The 16,800-nt window shown below is 49.7% G+C and overlaps 4 protein-coding genes across 4 annotated transcripts; 1 reads left to right on the top strand and 3 right to left on the bottom strand.

The window, feature by feature from the left end:
* Positions 1-50: 50 nt before the first annotated feature.
* On the top strand, positions 51-2,222 carry N7487_001936 (uncharacterized protein; the record flags this gene model as incomplete). The annotated part of the gene is made up of 4 exons (XM_056869684.1): positions 51-113; positions 167-210; positions 287-809; positions 1,419-2,222. The coding sequence occupies 4 exons, from the start codon at positions 51-53 to the stop codon at positions 2,220-2,222; spliced, it is 1,434 nt and encodes a 477-aa protein (XP_056734468.1).
* Positions 2,223-2,827: 605 nt separating this feature from the next.
* Positions 2,828-4,876, bottom strand: N7487_001935 (uncharacterized protein; the record flags this gene model as incomplete). Its single annotated transcript, XM_056869683.1, has 5 exons — positions 2,828-3,101; positions 3,160-3,465; positions 3,532-3,626; positions 3,685-3,865; positions 3,918-4,876. The coding sequence occupies 5 exons, from the start codon at positions 4,874-4,876 to the stop codon at positions 2,828-2,830; spliced, it is 1,815 nt and encodes a 604-aa protein (XP_056734467.1).
* Positions 4,877-5,749: 873 nt separating this feature from the next.
* Positions 5,750-7,029, bottom strand: N7487_001934 (uncharacterized protein; the record flags this gene model as incomplete). The annotated part of the gene is made up of 3 exons (XM_056869682.1): positions 5,750-6,484; positions 6,580-6,770; positions 6,873-7,029. 3 exons carry the CDS (start codon positions 7,027-7,029, stop codon positions 5,750-5,752), a joined length of 1,083 nt encoding a protein of 360 aa, XP_056734466.1.
* Positions 7,030-7,241: 212 nt separating this feature from the next.
* On the bottom strand, positions 7,242-15,708 carry N7487_001933 (putative cell morphogenesis protein (PAG1); the record flags this gene model as incomplete). Its single annotated transcript, XM_056869681.1, has 3 exons — positions 7,242-7,349; positions 7,863-15,633; positions 15,668-15,708. The coding sequence occupies 3 exons, from the start codon at positions 15,706-15,708 to the stop codon at positions 7,242-7,244; spliced, it is 7,920 nt and encodes a 2,639-aa protein (XP_056734465.1).
* Positions 15,709-16,800: the final 1,092 nt, after the last annotated feature.

Raw genomic sequence — 16,800 nt, 5'->3', positions numbered from 1 at the left:
TCATGAGCGCCAAGAGCATTTCTACATCAAAAGAATCCCTAGAAGCCAATATGTCGGACGACGACCAGGATTTCCTCGACTCTCTAGAAAAAGAGGCCACCGAGTATAACAAGGTATGCCCCCTGTACAAGGTATACATCTATACTCAGACTGACACGCGACACAGGATGTCGAGATCGACCGCATTCGCAAGGCATTCAGCCTCGATTCGTAAGTCCAATCTTCCACAAGCTCTGCAATAGCCTACCGCCCTTCTATATTCTCTACCGATATTAACCCATTACAGTTACGCCGTCCTAGACCTCCAACCCGGTGTTACGGAAAAAGACATCAAAGTCCAATACCGCAAGATCTCGCTTCTCATTCACCCTGATAAAACCAAGAACCCCGCTGCTCCAGATGCCTTCGATCGACTCAAGAAAGCACAGACAGCTCTTCTAGACGAGAAGCAACGCGAATACCTAGACGAATGTATCTCCGACGCGCGCCGCCTGTTGATCCGTGAACACAAATATACACTCGACTCCCCCGAGCTGAAGACCGAAGAATTCAAGGTCGAATGGCGGAAGAAGACGGTCCAAGTGCTATTGGAAGAAGAAGCGCGACGCCGGCGACAACTCAAGGCGCGCTTGCAGGAGGAAGGTCGTGAGCAACGGAAGGAAGAGGAAGAGCTTGAGGCGCGCAAGCGGAAGCGCGACAATGACAAGAAGTGGGAGGATACGCGAGAAGAGCGCATTGGTAGCTGGCGGGATTTCCAGAAGGGACGCAAACCTGGTGGTGATGAGAAGAAGAAAAAGAAGAAGATGAAGGTATTGGGCTGATTTGACATTCTTTTTTTTTTCCTCTGAGCGTTGCTGGCGTTTGGGGATTTACTCGTATGAATTGACACGGCCACGGCCGTAATCAAAGCATTTTTCAAGGTGCATTCCGTAAATTGTATCAAGAATTACACATGCGCATGTGTATCCGAGATATCCAAATCTACGAGAATCTACCGAGTTCCACCGAGGAACTGCGGGGAGACGCGGGGGTTCCAGGAATATTCCAATTTTGTTACATCTAGCGAAGTTGAATTGTCTATCTATGTAGGTGTACAGATATATCGACATACATATGCACACATATGCACACATACTTGACATGCGTGATATCCCCGCAGTGGATTAAGTTGTATCTCCCCGAGAAACCCACACCCCGCCCCGAACCTCGCTCTGTCAACCTCACCTCAGCACAAGCATGACTGAACCGACAGCAAAGAACGCGCCTTACCGGCCACAAGATCATCTCAAGCCATTCCCACCACTGTCACCAGCAACATCCCAACCATTGAAACCATCAAGCCCCTCCAATCAAGAAGCCGAGCCGAACCAGAATGGAACAGCCCACACCAACAAACAACCCCCCAATGACTCAACCAGCGACGAAACAATCCCCCTCTCCCAGCCGTGATCGCACGAATCCACGCCCGCGTACAAGCCTTCCTAAACGAATCCCACGCCCCGGACACGCTGCTAGCCTCTGTGCAACGACAAACGCGCATCTCTCTAGAAGTAGTCAGCACCGCGCTGCAGCGATACAAGCTCTCGGAACTCTCCGTCTCCTACAACGGCGGCAAGGACTGTCTAGTCCTGCTGATTCTGTTCCTGGCCGGGTTGCACCCAACCAGCGCCCGCAATGATACGAACCCCTCCCCCGCAGACCTCGAAGCCGAGGCCCAAATAGCCGCTGCGACGGTCATCCCGGCGATCTATGCGCTCCCGCCTGATCCCTTCGATGCAGTCGAAGACTTCGTCGTCTCTTCTGCTGAAGCTTATCATCTCGCTATTACAAAGTACACGACTGCGCCGCCGGATTCGACGCTCCGGTCGAGCTTTGAGGATTATCTGGCGCGTCACCCTGGGATTCGGGCGATATTTGTTGGTACACGGCGGACGGATCCTCACGGTGCGCAGTTGACGCACTTTGATCGGACGGATGGGGGCTGGCCTGATTTTGTTCGTGTGCATCCCGTGATTGATTGGCATTATGCGGAGATTTGGGCGTTCATTCGGCACCTGGGTCTAAAGTATTGTTCGCTCTATGATGAGGGATATACTAGTCTTGGTGGTACATCTGATACCCATCCTAATCCGAGATTGCGGACTGGGGCTCAGGCTGATGGACAGTATCTTCCTGCTTATCAGCTCACGGAGGATCTAGAGGAGAGGCTTGGGCGCAATTGATTTGAATAGTATGGATTATCTTACCTATGTATAGATTGAGATTCATATCTCATTGGCCTTTGCGGATAGATTGCCTTGCATGTTACATTTGTGCTCACTCACCTTGGATCTTGAACATGGACGCCTGCAAGGAGTACTTTTGGTTTTGAATAATATCATATTAGACTGCGCAACCCATTAAGGTGCGATAACGTTCTTCGAACGAAGTCTTGAAACATGCATCTTGTCTGTCAGATATGTTGAAAACATGTAAAGTCCATATAACTGCGAAAGAAAAAGAGCATTTCCCATCCTCCCATCAAACTCCATAAGAATGCAAACCGAACTCCATAATGATATCGTGTAGAGTCGTCTAAAAATGCCGTGAAGTTTCGAAAACAGAAAAGCAACCGAATATCATATCGTGAATCATGAACAATCATAAAAGAAATGCAAGGCTGAGCCATACATCGTCAATACATTCTGCGAATGGTAACAGATGCTGCGCATTTGGATATTCGAGAGCACCCTGGAGCGGTGCTGAACATCTTATCATGTGTGGATAAGATGTTATAAAGCATCCCATGCAAATACAGATATGCGTGAGAGCATTTTACACAACAGGTTTAAGTGCAAGAGCGAGCCGGAGAGAGAATGATCATGGGAGAAGAAGAAGCGGGGGATACAGATCCCGCTCTGATATTCTCTTTACGAGACCCCATAGTCGGCGAGTCCGGCATGACAGTCTTGGAAGAACCACCAGAGAGATCAGTGTAAGAGCGACGGCTCAGGGACAGGGCTCGACTGCGATAGGCGGTCGTGTGGTCAAGAGCGTTGAGGCTCCGAGTCGACAAGGAACTGCTTCGGGCACTGCTTGAAGGATTTTTCATATGTGGGTGGCTGTGAGATCAATTAGAGTGGGTTGAATTAGGACGCAATGTGAGTATTCGGCACATACCAAGGAGAGATCGAGGTTGCTGGGGTCCAGTTAGAGCCCACTCCAGCTGGAGAGGTGTAGCTGACTTGAGAGTTTGGGGTAAGATGAGAGCCACGTTTCATCCCAGGGGATGGAGTAGATCCCTGAACCACTTCAACCGAGTAGTTGTACTCTCCGGCCCGGTAAGCACGACGTTCGTTGCTCTGTTGCTTCAGAATCTTTTGGGCTTTGGTATCAGCAAAGCGCAGAAGCAACTTCACCCCATCGTCCTTGGTGACATTGTGAAATTCCATCAAGACTTGTTCGGCAACATCACGGTTTTCGAAGCTATAAATAAAGTTAAGCCTTCAGTCAGAGCAAGCCATGAGAGTCAAGCAATTTGGGCTATATTACCGTGCGAAGCCCACTTCCTTGCTCACACCTGTCTTCTCATCGCGACTGATTTTCTCCGAAACAACACGCCACGGCTCGAAATGACGACGCAGGTCCTAACAAAATTATTCGAATTGAACTAGAGAGGCCAAGCGTCGGGGTTGTATAACTCACAGCTTCAGTCCAATCGATTGGAATGTTGGTGCAGTATATATTTGTAGAAGACTTGTCCTCCAGGTCCTTCAGGCGAGAGTTGCGAGATTTCTGCGCGAAGCTAGCTTGGTAGCCGAGGTAAAAGAAACCACGAATGCAGTTCTCGCAGGATTCGAAGCTGTAATACTGCACAAAACCGAATCTGCAAAAGAATCAGAATGAACGATCGGAAAGAAAATTCGTGATGCAGGTACCCTTTGCAGAGACTAGTGTCCAGGTCCACGATCGCCTTGCAACGCTCAATCTTTCCGAAACGGGCTGCGTAAGCATGCAACATCTCATCGGTGGTCTCAGGCAAGAATCCTCTGATGTACACATTGGTTATACCCTCGCGGTTCTCCAGACACTTGGCGAGTGTCAACTCGGACGGGTTAGTCCACATGGCAGGCACCGCGCGTGGAATTGCAGGCTCTTGTTGGGTCAGAGCCTCCAAGTCTTGAACGACATATCCGTTTGGAGTCTTCATCATCTGAAGGGGAAGCGAGAGCGACCCAAGCTGCGAGGGAACCATACCTCCATAAGAGTAACCGGACATAGAACTGCCATCCATGCCAGAGACAAGGGCCGAGTGATAGTAATGAATTTGACCAGTGTTCTCTGCCTGGGCTCCCTTCTGGCCATCAGACATATTCCATGTAGCTTGCTTGTTGGTTGTCCCATCATTCATGTCGTAGTTCATCATGTAGGGCCACGACGAATATCCACCAGCCACCACAGGGTTGACGTTCGAATAAACCCCTGTTGGAAGATAAGAGAACTGACCCATCTGATCATTCTGACCAGAGGCACCGTTTGGAACAAAGGATGAGACGGTCGGAACGCCATTGAAAACGGTGGAATTAGGAACCAGGATGAATGGGCTGTTGTATGCACGGTTTGTATTCGACCAATCCATGTTTGCGTTCACTTGAACGGGCGCGGTGCCCTTTGGGCCATTGAACTTGGGACGCGAGTTCTGCAGATTCAATCCTCTGAAAAGATTGGTCAGGCCTGCAACGCTGCTATCACGAGAACTCGGATTGGTGGATTTCTGGTACCTGGGACCATAGGGTGTACGCGGCTCATTTTGGTGGTAGTGTCCAGACTGGGAGCTTGATGTCTGACCAGAGCCAGAGCCAGAGGAGCTCGTTTGCTGGGAGCCCTGGGCATGCATGATCAAAGGCGTACACTAGAGATCGATTTTGTCAGCCGGCTCTGTGGAGTTGACAGACAGGGCAAAGAAAAAGGGCTTTATGGGCAGTCCCTTTGGCCTCCATTTGGCAAAACGCCCCAATGAAATGGGCTTAATAGCATAAAACTGACCTGGGCAAGCTCCTGCACCAAATTATATAGGCAGTTCTGACAAGAAAGTCCGGCTGCTGTTCAAGCATGCCAGGGTCAGCCAAAGCGGAGACTGGGAGTATAGTCGAACATGACCAAAATTGAGGGGATGACTTACCTGTCGTCGAGGATGCAACCTGCCGCCTGTTCTCTCAGGCTGCAAGGCGTCTGATGATAACTCGAAGCGAAGACCAGGTACGTGGGGATGGGGTATACGGCAACGAAAGTCTGGACGGTCTTGGAATCGAAGATGGGATAAATGGGCCAGGACGAAACCGATGGCAAAGAAATGGAGGATAGGGGGATAGGATGGGGATGGATGGAAAGATGAGATGGAGGGAAAATTCCTAAGAAGAAAGAATGGTAGACCTTGCAAGGCAAGAACGTAACAATAGGAAGAGAAGGAGCTATGGGAGAGATTTGGTTTGGGGAGAAAAGGTGAATGGAAGTCACGGGGAGATACAGTTATATACGTGTACCTAGAAACTATATAATATCAACTGATATTGGAATATTGTCCATGCTCTGAAGACATAGGAACACAAATTGGAACCCCTAGACTTGATTCCATTGAGAAGGAGAATGCTAAATTGCAATTTTATGCCCTGAAATCCACATCTATGAGAACGAGCAGTAGGTACTGAGTTGAGGGAGATATCCAAAGAAAAGGAAGTACTCAGGGGACTTCACTCCAAAAGGAAAGAACTTATTGAGACTTCTCCTGCAACCACTTGTAAACCACGGAGAAATCCTTACCACGGTGCTCCTCCTCAACAGCCTTATAAACCTCACGAGCCTGGGCACCCAGAGCGAGAGGAGTATTAGACTGCTCCGCAGCCGCAAGAGCTAAACGGAGATCCTTGTGCATGAGACTCACACCGAATCCGCCCTCATAGCCACGCGATGCGGGGGCTGTCTCAACGACACCAGGAACGGGATTATTAACCTCAGAGGGCCAGCAACGACCAGTAGACGAGTTGATCATTTCCGCCAAGGCCTTAGGCTCGAGTCCCCAGCGAACACCGAGGTTCATAGCCTCGGCAGTGGCGATATTATTCAGGGCCAAAATGTAGTTATTGGCGAGTTTGCCGGACACACCAGCACCAGGCTCACCAAGATGCCAGGCCTTCTTACCCATCAAAGCGAGCACGCCGCGGATACGCTCAAGCAATTCGCCTGACTGTGAAGAGGCGCCGAACATGAATGACAGCGTTCCTGCGCGGGCACCAACCACACCTCCTGATACGGGGGCGTCCACAAAGCGGCCAGTTTGCGTGGTGTGGATTGCGTTTGCGATATCCTTGGATGTGACGGGGTCAATGGTGGATGCGTCGATGAAGAGACGCTCCTGCTCGAGCGGTGGCAGTGGCCCATGTTTAAGGATAGAGTGGAACACGTCGATGACATGCTGAGACTCCGGGAGACTGGTAACCATGACTATCTAAATGGTAGATAGAAATTAAGCATAATCCATGTAGAAAAGCCTAGTGACTAGCACGGCCGCAGGCTAGAACCACACGGTAGATAACCACTTACCGATTTCTCGGCGACCTCGCGCGCATTCTGAGCGATCTCGACTTGGCCTTCATTGGCGCCTGCGCCATTGCTTTGTGCGGTCTCCTGGGCCTCTGCAACGAATCTTTTCATAATATCTTCATTGACATCACGCACAATCAAGGTATCAGATGCGGGAATCTTGGCGCGCAGGTTTTTGGCCATATGGTAACCTAGAGTAGTTAGCTAATGCAAATGCAATACAAACAACCCACGGTCCATCGTATAGCCGAGGTTGCGTATCCGAGGTCCTCGCCGTAGATCTCACAACATACCCATTTGCCCCAGTCCGATAAAGCCCCACGTCGCATCACGGTGCATAGTTGTGGAGAAAGCTCGGGCCTGGCTGGACGGCCAGCGTCGGGGATCCACTGCGGACGCATGGAAGCAAGTCGCCCTCCGTGGGAGGGACATAGCCGTTCGGAGACTCATTTTTCGATAAATTCGAAGGGCTGCCTGATTTTGGAACGAAATGGTAAGTGACAAGTGTTAATACGTGTAGACAATGATGGTTGATGGGCCAACAATGCCGAGACCAAGGGGGCAGAGCAAATGTTTGATTGTTTTGAATCCAGGAAAGCTGAAATGGGGAGAAGGGGGTATTTAAAAGAGCTAGGATGTACTATGGCAGTTCCGCATATCCTTTAACCGTGGCTATCCGAAATGCTAGGGAGCGAAATGGATATGCATCGCAACAGACTGAAATGCGGGGAAGACCGGATTAGGAAAGCCGTGGGGAATTGCATCACGTGCTATGTGTGGGGTATAACCTTGGAAGTACTGAAGTTTTGATCTGGTCAATGTATCTATCTCCATGGATGTTGAATCTTGAATGAAAGGTAGCCTCTAGAAAAAGATTCTAAAAAGCACTTCCAAATCCCGACCAGAGTGCTGCCCTTCGCAAAGGTGACTGAAATTGAGCATAAATGCAAATATATAGACTTTGATTTTGAAATGCAAAACACCTATATGTAAGTCCATCAACTTCTAGATATGACTATATGGACTATACAGGATGCAGAGGTACGGATCAACGCTAGATAGACAAGACCAATGGCGAAGTAGATGGATGAGTAAAGGGTATGTATGTAAAGTGATCCAAACTCCCAAGAAATGCGCAGGCAGCCTGGAAAAAGGCTGACAACAGAAAAGAACAAGCAAAGCAAAGCAAAGCAAAGACGTATGATGGGGTTCGGGGAAATGCAGTAATTTCACCTCGGTGATGTCGGGTGACTGGTAGGTGCTGAGAGATATTCCTCGGGTACCTTTGGAACACGGGGTGAGTTGGCTGTTTGCACAATGGCGCGGTGTTGCGCGCGGAGGAGGTCCCGCTGTCGCTCCTTTTCTCGGTTGGCTGCGCCACCAGTCAGCCTCCTCATACCACTGCGAATCATTGATTCTATCGAGTGTGGTCCATCGGTTGCACTGCGGATCATGGGCGCAGGCGGAGTGATGGCCTTCTTGGTCACCGGGCGCTCCTCTAAATCGGAATGCACCTCGTCAGGATCTTCGTCGGAGAGGAAAGCGGAATCGCTGAATCCAGCGGGCAGTGTGGAATTGGGTGCATTGGAAGCGGTGTGAACATAGAGATTGTTGGCAGGGGAGGTGACAGAGCGGGTATGGGAACCGGACCGTAGTATCTGTGAGCCGTTTGGAGGTATCGCCGTTACCGGGGAGTACACACCCGGACCATCGAAGCGGAAATTTGGCGGGCGAGACTCAGCGAGTCCATTATGGAAGGATGATGTAGAGCCTGTCCGAGCGAGTGATTCCCGCAAAATTGGGGCGGTCTGCTGGTCATACAGATGTGCGTTGGTATCCACATAGTTACCAGTGAATCCTCGCAGCATCGGAGGAGCTATAGGGTTCAACACAGGGGTGATTGTATCGGTATCCTCGAAAAAGTCATCTAGGCTGTCCAACTTCTGCACAATATCTCCCATATTGCCATCAATCTGTGTATCGATTGATTTCATGGTATCAGCTCTCATTGGGAAGAACGAGTCGCTGTATTCGTCCGCATGGAAGGCCACACCGGGTGTCATGGCATCGTCCTGTTGTCTGTCTTCGGCCTCAACACATGTGTAGAAGACAGCGTGGACGTTGTGCCGGGTCATGTTTGACTGGGTTGCAGGCATAGGGACTGACCATCCCGTCGGTTCTGGAATTCCGTATAGACTCTGGATTCGCTCGTACTCCTTGCGGATAGCACGAGAAGAGGCTGCTGATGCCATACTCATCCGAAGATGTTGGCGCTCCATTGGGTTACCTGAGACAGTGATAATATGGTCTAGAACCTCCAGAGCCTGAGGGCAGAGATCGGTTTGTAGAAGCCGGAGTAGTGGAGAGATCAGGTCTGGGCCATGGCAGGTGACCTCATTACGCCGCATGTCCACCTCGGGAATCAAGACACAGAGGATCCTCATTGTTTTGATCCGGAACCAATCCGTGGTATTAGTGAGAAGTCCCATGAGGAAGATGAGACACTGGAAGTCCAGCTTGGGGAAGTAGTATGACTTGATCTCAGTGATGATGTGGTCGAGGAACACTCCGGCGGTCTTGTACTGCTGGTTGGCAAACCCAAACAACGATGCTGCAAGGCGGGGGCATCCCTCATTCTCAGCCACGCGGGCAAGTATGCTGGCACGAGCGATAGGTTTGGGGTCACTGAATCCTTCCTTGAAGCATTGAAGGAAGTGGGGTAGGTTGGCCAGCACAGTGAATAGATGTCGAGTTCCATCTCCGATAAGACCATTGTTTGGAAGACCACTGAGAGTATGGAGTAGATCGAGTGTACGATCAAAGGACTCGGACGATTTCATTCCCTTGAAGACAAGGTCCTGGAGACCGTCAAATCCACCTTCCCAGTTTGGTGGTTGACCCTCGATAAGGTTGGCCACCACGACCGGATCACTGAGATCGACCCGGTCAAGGAATTTCTCAAGCATGCCAATACTCTCGATAAACTCAGTCTCGTGGATTGTGTTGAGACAAGCACATGTCGTCCAGAATAGCTGAGGATAATCAAGAAGGTCGGATGGTGCTAGTGAGCTAATGATGATCTTTAACGTAGTAAGAATCTCCATTGAGAATGTCTGGTAGTCCGTTTCCTCGTCTGCGATAGTGTTTGAAAGCCGAGCGAGCATATCAGCCAACATTCGCGAGTCTAATGATGTCGAGATACAGCGGAAGATCTGGAACGAGCGGCATGCCAAATGCCGCACTGGACACGAGGTAGCCCAGTTCAATGCCTCCTTGGCCCATAGGTCGCCAATGCCTTCGTAAGCGAAGCTAAAGAACTTGACGACATCACGGGTGACTGAGGCCATAGCTGCAGGCACCCGGCGATCATCGATCTCTTCCTCTTTGCCATGATTCTCTTCATATTCCCAAACGACTGCGGGATCGCTCTTACGTATTGATTCCACGAAATCTTCAACGGATTGCCGGGCACCCACCGGGGCGTCGTCCTCAAGCTTCGCCGCTATCAATTCATGGATAAGATGTACCAGCATCTCACGAGCTTGCTCCTGCACAGTCACTGTATAATGGTCCCAGAGAATGAGAACGATATGGATCAGCTTGACAACATCACCCAGGGCGAGAGTCACCGGAGCAACCATCAGATCGACGAGGAATATGAGGGCAACCTGTCCAAGGGATAGACCAGCTTGTTTGTTTCCGACAGGGAGCACTGTACCAAGGTCTGCAACATATGGCAGGCTTTTGATATCAGGAGGGGGTGGAGTAAGTTCTTTCCGCTCTTGCACCATGTTCTTTGGCACAACCTGCAACAAGAAAAATTCGATGACTTTCGATCCTGCTGGAGTCCCAGACAAGAAAACGACCATTTGCTTAGCATACTCCACAAAGTTTTGCTCTTTGCGTTCTAGGCAGATGCTGATGATAAAATCAAGGACTAGCTGTACATTGCCACCGTGAGGGCCTGTTGCCAAGGCCTGCCATAGAGCTTGCACTTGGTTAGGCAGGACTGTACTGCAACGAATAGTTATCTCAAAGAGGTTTGCGAGCAACATGTATGACTTGGCTGTAGGGCCGCCATTCGGGTCAACCTGTAGCTCCATTGTTTGAACCCATGGCAGGATGGCAGCAACCATATTTCGCTGGCTATCAGGTCGAAGACTGCGGAAATGCAGAGAAAACTCCGAAAAGATAGTGAATGCCAAGTCAGAGTGCTGGCTAGCTAATCTTTTCGAGATTTCGAACTGGGCTAACTTGTATACCGCGGTAGTCTTGTCCGAGATACTGATATCGAAGTCTTGCAGCCTGGAGTTCTTCTGTTGACGCTCCTCGAGTTTCCGAAGAAGCTTAGCAGACTTCATTCGGATCTCACGCTTTTCGTTGCCCAGTGTCACCAAGACTGCCCCTAGAACCCTCCAGAATTCGAGCGGATAGTCTGGATATTCGAAAAGCACCTGCGTCACCACCTCGAAGTAGCTCTCGATAGTCTTGGGTCGCTCAGTAACGTAGCACATCTCTATTGATCGCTCCATTAGATAGGAATGTTCCTGGTTGTGAATGATGAGGTTCTTGAGCGCCCGGCGGCCGATGGCATGCCATTTATCACTGACGGTGTTGAAGATCATTTCAATCCATGAAAGCATGCGGGTAACATCAAATTGGAGCACAGAACCGCTTTCGGTGGTGATGCTGATGGGGCCAGCACACAGAAAAGCCATTGCACTCAAGGCTGCTGCGCGGAGATTCTTCTTCTCAATTTCCATAGCAGCAGCGGTGTTTTTCATTTCACCTGTCTCATGTGGTCGGGCCATGGAGAACTTGCGCATATTCTCTTCTCTTTCAGAGATTTGAGACTGGTTTGGAGAGTATCCACACCAGTCCTCCATAAGAGAGAAAGCAGACTTCCGCGACTCGAAGGGCATCCAGCGAGCAGGATCCTTGGTACGGTTGATGCCTTCAAATATTTCCTCCATCAGTCCGCAAAAATGGAACCGCAAGCCTTGGAATTCCCAGTCATTTTGAACCTCAGCATCACTAAGGAAAATACGAATATCTTTTGCGTATGTGACAAGGTTGTTGACGATCCAGTCGTCATTGTAAACCTCGGGCTCCTGAAGGAAGTGAGACGTAAGTTTGTAAACGTTTGTGACCTCGGTGCGCAGGCGATCGGTCTTCCTGTTTCGACGGGGGCTGCTGGGGCTGCGGTAGTGGTTGCCAATTCTCATCTTAGCCTCTTCATTGCAGGTAGTAACAGCGTACTGCAAAGACTCAAGAAGCGTGCGATAAAGGTTTTTGTGAATTGAGCCCAAAGCAACAACAATAGCGCTGCGAATGGAATCCCGTTCAGCAGAAAGGAGAGGAATAACAAACGCGAACAGACTTCGAGCAGAGCTGATCTTATCTTGAGACTGGTGTGCTCCTTTCGAAGCTTTGCGTGCATGCTGGGCATTTGCCAGCTGGCTTTGAGATTGAGCCCCAACACTAGTGACGGTAGTACAGGCCATGACCAAGTAAAGCTTCCATTGCTCGATGAGAATCTCAGATGTGGCATGGTTTCTTCCCATGGGGCGAGTCTGGTACACATCCATGGGAGCATATTGGGGGAATCTTGTACTCTCAGCGAGAGATGTGATGATCTTGTGCATCTGAACAAGACGTGCACATACAATCTCCCTTCCCAGGGTTACAGCGAACGGACAAGTCTCAAAGCTGACGCGGATAATGTTGGGAAATACCTTAGCCCACAATGTGGAATCATAAGAGACTTCACTGCTACACAGCTCGATAAGAGTATTTTGAGAGGCGCTTCTTCTTTTGCCCTTTTGGATCCGGCTCCGCTCTGCCACAGTCAAATGCTCATCATTCACATCTAGGATTTGCTGAGAATCAGCCTCAAGGATCCGAATGATTCTTGTGTTTTCCTTCCCAAGAGCGCTGTCAAATTCGGTGATCAACCGCAAAACAGTGATGGCAAAGGCTCGAACACGTCTTGACTGAGAACACAAGAAAAAGAGCCCATGAGACTCAATCTCCTCCACATGGGCGAGGACACTCGATAAGTCGAGGTGCAGGGCTCGGCTACCAGAAATGGATCTTTCCAATTGATCCATCGCCGCCGCGCCTTTCGTTTTTTGTTTGATCTCGTCAATCCAAATCTGCAGTAACTCGACGTATAGTCTAAGGGTGGACTCGATATGGCCCGGTCCAAGCATCCCTTCGTCTGACATGGTGGAATAGCGCTCGTCAAAATTGAAGATGAACCTAGCAAAGCCGATTGTAACTTGTTGGGCGTGCAATTGCCGCGCAATGGCCTTTAACGACTCCGCTGAGGAAGTAGCGATATTTGACTGGACATGAGCAGTTCCCGTACACAGGAGATTGATGAGCGAATTGAATGGAATGTGGTCGGAGAGGCAGCGAGGAAGGGCCTGGACTGCCACATGGAGCAGATCGTAGAATCCTTGCTTCTGGTCCAGGGTTGTGACATGGTCATCACCACGACGACCAAAGCTGAAAGCTTCTGAGATTGGAGTTTTAGGCGTAGTTCCACCAAACTTCTCGTCCAGAACTGCCTGTCCACCGAATGTGTTATCACAGAGCAAAGTGATCTTGCCTAAAACTTCACAAAATCGGAAATAGTATTCCTTCACATTATCACTTAGTCTCGCGGTATTAACAGGTTGCCATGAAGTTGGGTCTTGTTTCTGAGAAGCACTAGGCACTTTGTACTCTTTTAGCAGCTGGGGTCGATGGAAATACACGGGGGTGGAAACGTCGGTGAAAGGATTTGGGAGCGAGCCTGTCGGGATCGGAGGGCAGAGTTGATCACTTGTCTCCAGATCAGACATTGTAGCCAGGAAAGCGCGTATTCCAATGACCATTTTCTCCGGCTCCATCTGTTCTATCTTCAACTCTCTGCCAGATAGGAACAGATCCGAGTTAATCAAAGGGAAAATAATGTTACGGAAACAGACATCCGGATGCTTGAAGCCGATTATTTGAATCAGCTGGATCAATGGATCGGCAAAGACCGGCTCTGCACTCATGTACGTTCTCCTGCCGGTCGGCAGGGCAATCTTTGCAACTTCTTCAACCTTGCGAAGAGTGGTTGTGGGGGAGTCGGAAAAGCGGAAGAAATAGGTCCAGACCAGACGACAGATGGCGTGGAGGGCGGGTGCACGAGTAGGGCGGTCCTTCAGACGTGCAGGCAAGCTCGAAATCATCGAGAGCCACTGGGAAGAGAAAGTTTCTTTGTTGGAGATGCAAAGCAACAACACATTCAACGAGAAGGAAGATGTCCAATGACGAGGCTTTATAAGAAGCTGTGTCAGGCGTGGTTGGATCAGGTCCACGAATTCCTTCCACCGAGGCAATGAAAGATCACAGCTCGGGTTGGCAGCGACAGGGAGAAGAAGTTTCTCAATCACGTAGCAGTATGCCTGTTTGATACGCTGCCCATGGGCATTGACAAACAAGCGTGCCAACGATCGCATGAAATCACAAGACTTGGGCCATCCTTCCGAAGTCATAGGCAAACGTAGATAGCGCATGCAGAGGATCAGCAACTCCGATTTTGAATCACCCTCGCGAGATGGCCCCCGGGTAACTTCCTCCTTCTGATAGCGCTCGAGTTCCGTCAAATAACGACCCGCGACTCCGGAGAAATTGGATTCACTCATGATACCCAGCAATTGACCATAGATTCTCCAATTAGCCATCCGCAGGGGTGATGCCGAGATCTGATCCGGGTCCGAGGTCTTCACCTGGCCAAACACGATGTCTTCTAGACGATCTGCCATGTCGAAAGTGATTGAAGCCAGGCTACTTTGGTTGAAGATCTCAATCAAGACTCTACAGACTAAGTATACCGAGACCGTTGCACGTCGCTCTATCAAAGCGACCTCGTCGGGACGACCGACAAAGGGCGTCGATTGCTGTGTTCGTTCGGCGGTAGCAGTTGGGTCACCAGGCTGTGTCGGCTCGGTATTGCGGCGCAAGATGGGGCCATTCTCTGTGGCAGCGGGCGAGGGTCTTTGGTCATTCAACATCTGCCTCGCGGTAATAGCGGCATCTCCTTTAGCCTTGCGCCAGAACATAATTGTATCAATCAGAGGTTTCGGTTTCTGCCGAGCGATATGTCCTAAAGCCGATATCAATTGATCAAATGTCGGGTCTGCTCCAGGACCGCAAACCTCCTCCACGGGCGAATCGGATTCCCCCAGCTTCATGATGGCCTGATTGATCTTGTGGTCTGCCTGTCCAACGAAGGAGTTAAACAAATGATGCAATGCATATTCCCCAACAGTCTTTGATTCCGAGTGATGTTTGGACTGTGACCGACTATCTGACCGCTCGCGTCTTGGTTTTCCTCCAGAGTTCATTCGATTGTGAAGTACGGCGGCGGGGCTCACATCTCTCAGTGGTGTGTCATTGTCTTGGATCGTACTCAATGTTGGCGGCAACCCATGACTAGCGGATACTCCGGATGGTGTCGAATAACCCGAGTGTGTTTCCAGAGGGTCGAATTTGGCAGGAAGGGTGGCCTCGTCAAATGCACCGCGACCGAGGGAGGCAATAAGCTCTGGGCTCAAAGGGCTCGTGGAAGCGGTTGATCCGGCCATGCTCGTATTTCGTGAATGCTGCATACCATGTACGATGGAGGTCTGCCGGTGGTGACCATACGAGTTGGAAGGCCGTCTTTCTAATCCCACTTCATATCCTGGAGGGCGGACGCTCGATACGTCGGGGCTCTTGGATCCGGAGTGACCGCGTCGGGGTTGGATAGGGGCAAGAGTGGAGGGATCAACTGGTCTTCCTCGAACGGTAGAAGATTCGCGACTGTGCAAAGGAGTGGACTGGGCGGTCCTGGTCCCTCGGCGTTCCGATGGAGATGCGAGAGTATGGTGTGATGCAGACTTAACGTCGTCGGGAATGAGGGGCAGGATGGTCTGGCCAGGGCCAGCTTTGGCAGGGTGTGAAGCCACTAGAGATTCAAATGTCAGACCGAGTCCGTTTGCTCCGATAGCGATACCTAGGTAGTGTTTGCAAGACGCACTATTAGAGATTATGAGAACCTCATTGCTCAAACCTGCAAGCAGCCTCAGTAGTGAAAGGTTGTAAGCTGCACATAGCCAATTCAAAAAGCCAAGGGGTGTGAAGACTTTGGGTAAGAGAGCTTGATGTTTTTATCGGGCGCACGGGTACATCTTTTGGGGGGGTGGTTTATTATTAAGCCTCATATTAGATGGACAGATAATATATTTAGATATATATATGTCCTAGTAATTTCAAATGACAATTTAAACCTCTTTATAGTCCCCTGGATGTTTCCTTGGTCTCTTATATTATATACATATATCAATTCATCTGATTGTTCGAGGTCCCGTCGGGCACTCCAGGGCTGCCCTGCTTAGCCTTAGCTCTTACGTCTCCCCACAGAGCCTCACTAGCCTTTTAACTGGAATTTTTCAAGTTGACCCCTTTTTTATTTAATTCTTTTTTATTGGGAGGAGGTGGACTTTATCCAGAGAAAAGGATCTCATCTCGTTGCCTCTAATATACTCTATTATATGTCATAGTCAAAAGGCCGTTTGAGGTGTAAAGTAAGGAACCAAGATATCAGGGGAAACGTTCGGATCGAACAGTTTCAAATGCCGAGCGGGGTACGGAGACTACGGAGAATATGAGACTATTTCTTGGGAAACTTGAAACAAATGTCTATTTTGGAGAACGCGTGGAGAGAAGGCTTTAGACCTCACTATATGTAATTGGGTGGCTACTTTGATTATATATACCTCTATTTTTGGGGACATGTCTTTCGATCCCATACGGGATCTACGTCCGGAGTATATATATATATATGAAGGTCGAGATGCCAGGGGCATCGGCATAGAATCCGTCCAATAGCATAGAGTGAAGGCTATAGAGTGATAGATGCTGGAAATATTTGGAATATTTGGAATATTTCGAATCTCTTGAGTGTGTTTACTGCTACATATGTATACTCGGAAAATATAGTATAGGCGAAGTCGATGTATTCAGTAGATAAAGAAGAAGCATATGCCGAGGCTCAACAACATGCTTACACGAGTTTGGGATATAACAGTCTACTAACAATCTACGATCTTTCCCCACATGTAAGGGATGCAAAGCCGGGATCCGAGAGCCCAAAAAGGCAATTCGCCACGTTGGGGGAACAAGCCTCAAGTTCTATGTCCAACT

This window comes from Penicillium crustosum, assembly GCF_028827405.1.
Source record: "Penicillium crustosum strain IBT 35664 chromosome Unknown utg000001l_segment0_segment0, whole genome shotgun sequence".
Lineage (NCBI taxonomy): Eukaryota > Fungi > Ascomycota > Eurotiomycetes > Eurotiales > Aspergillaceae > Penicillium > Penicillium crustosum.
Note: the sequence above shows the minus strand (reverse complement) of the source record. Positions and strands in the feature narration are given on the sequence as shown.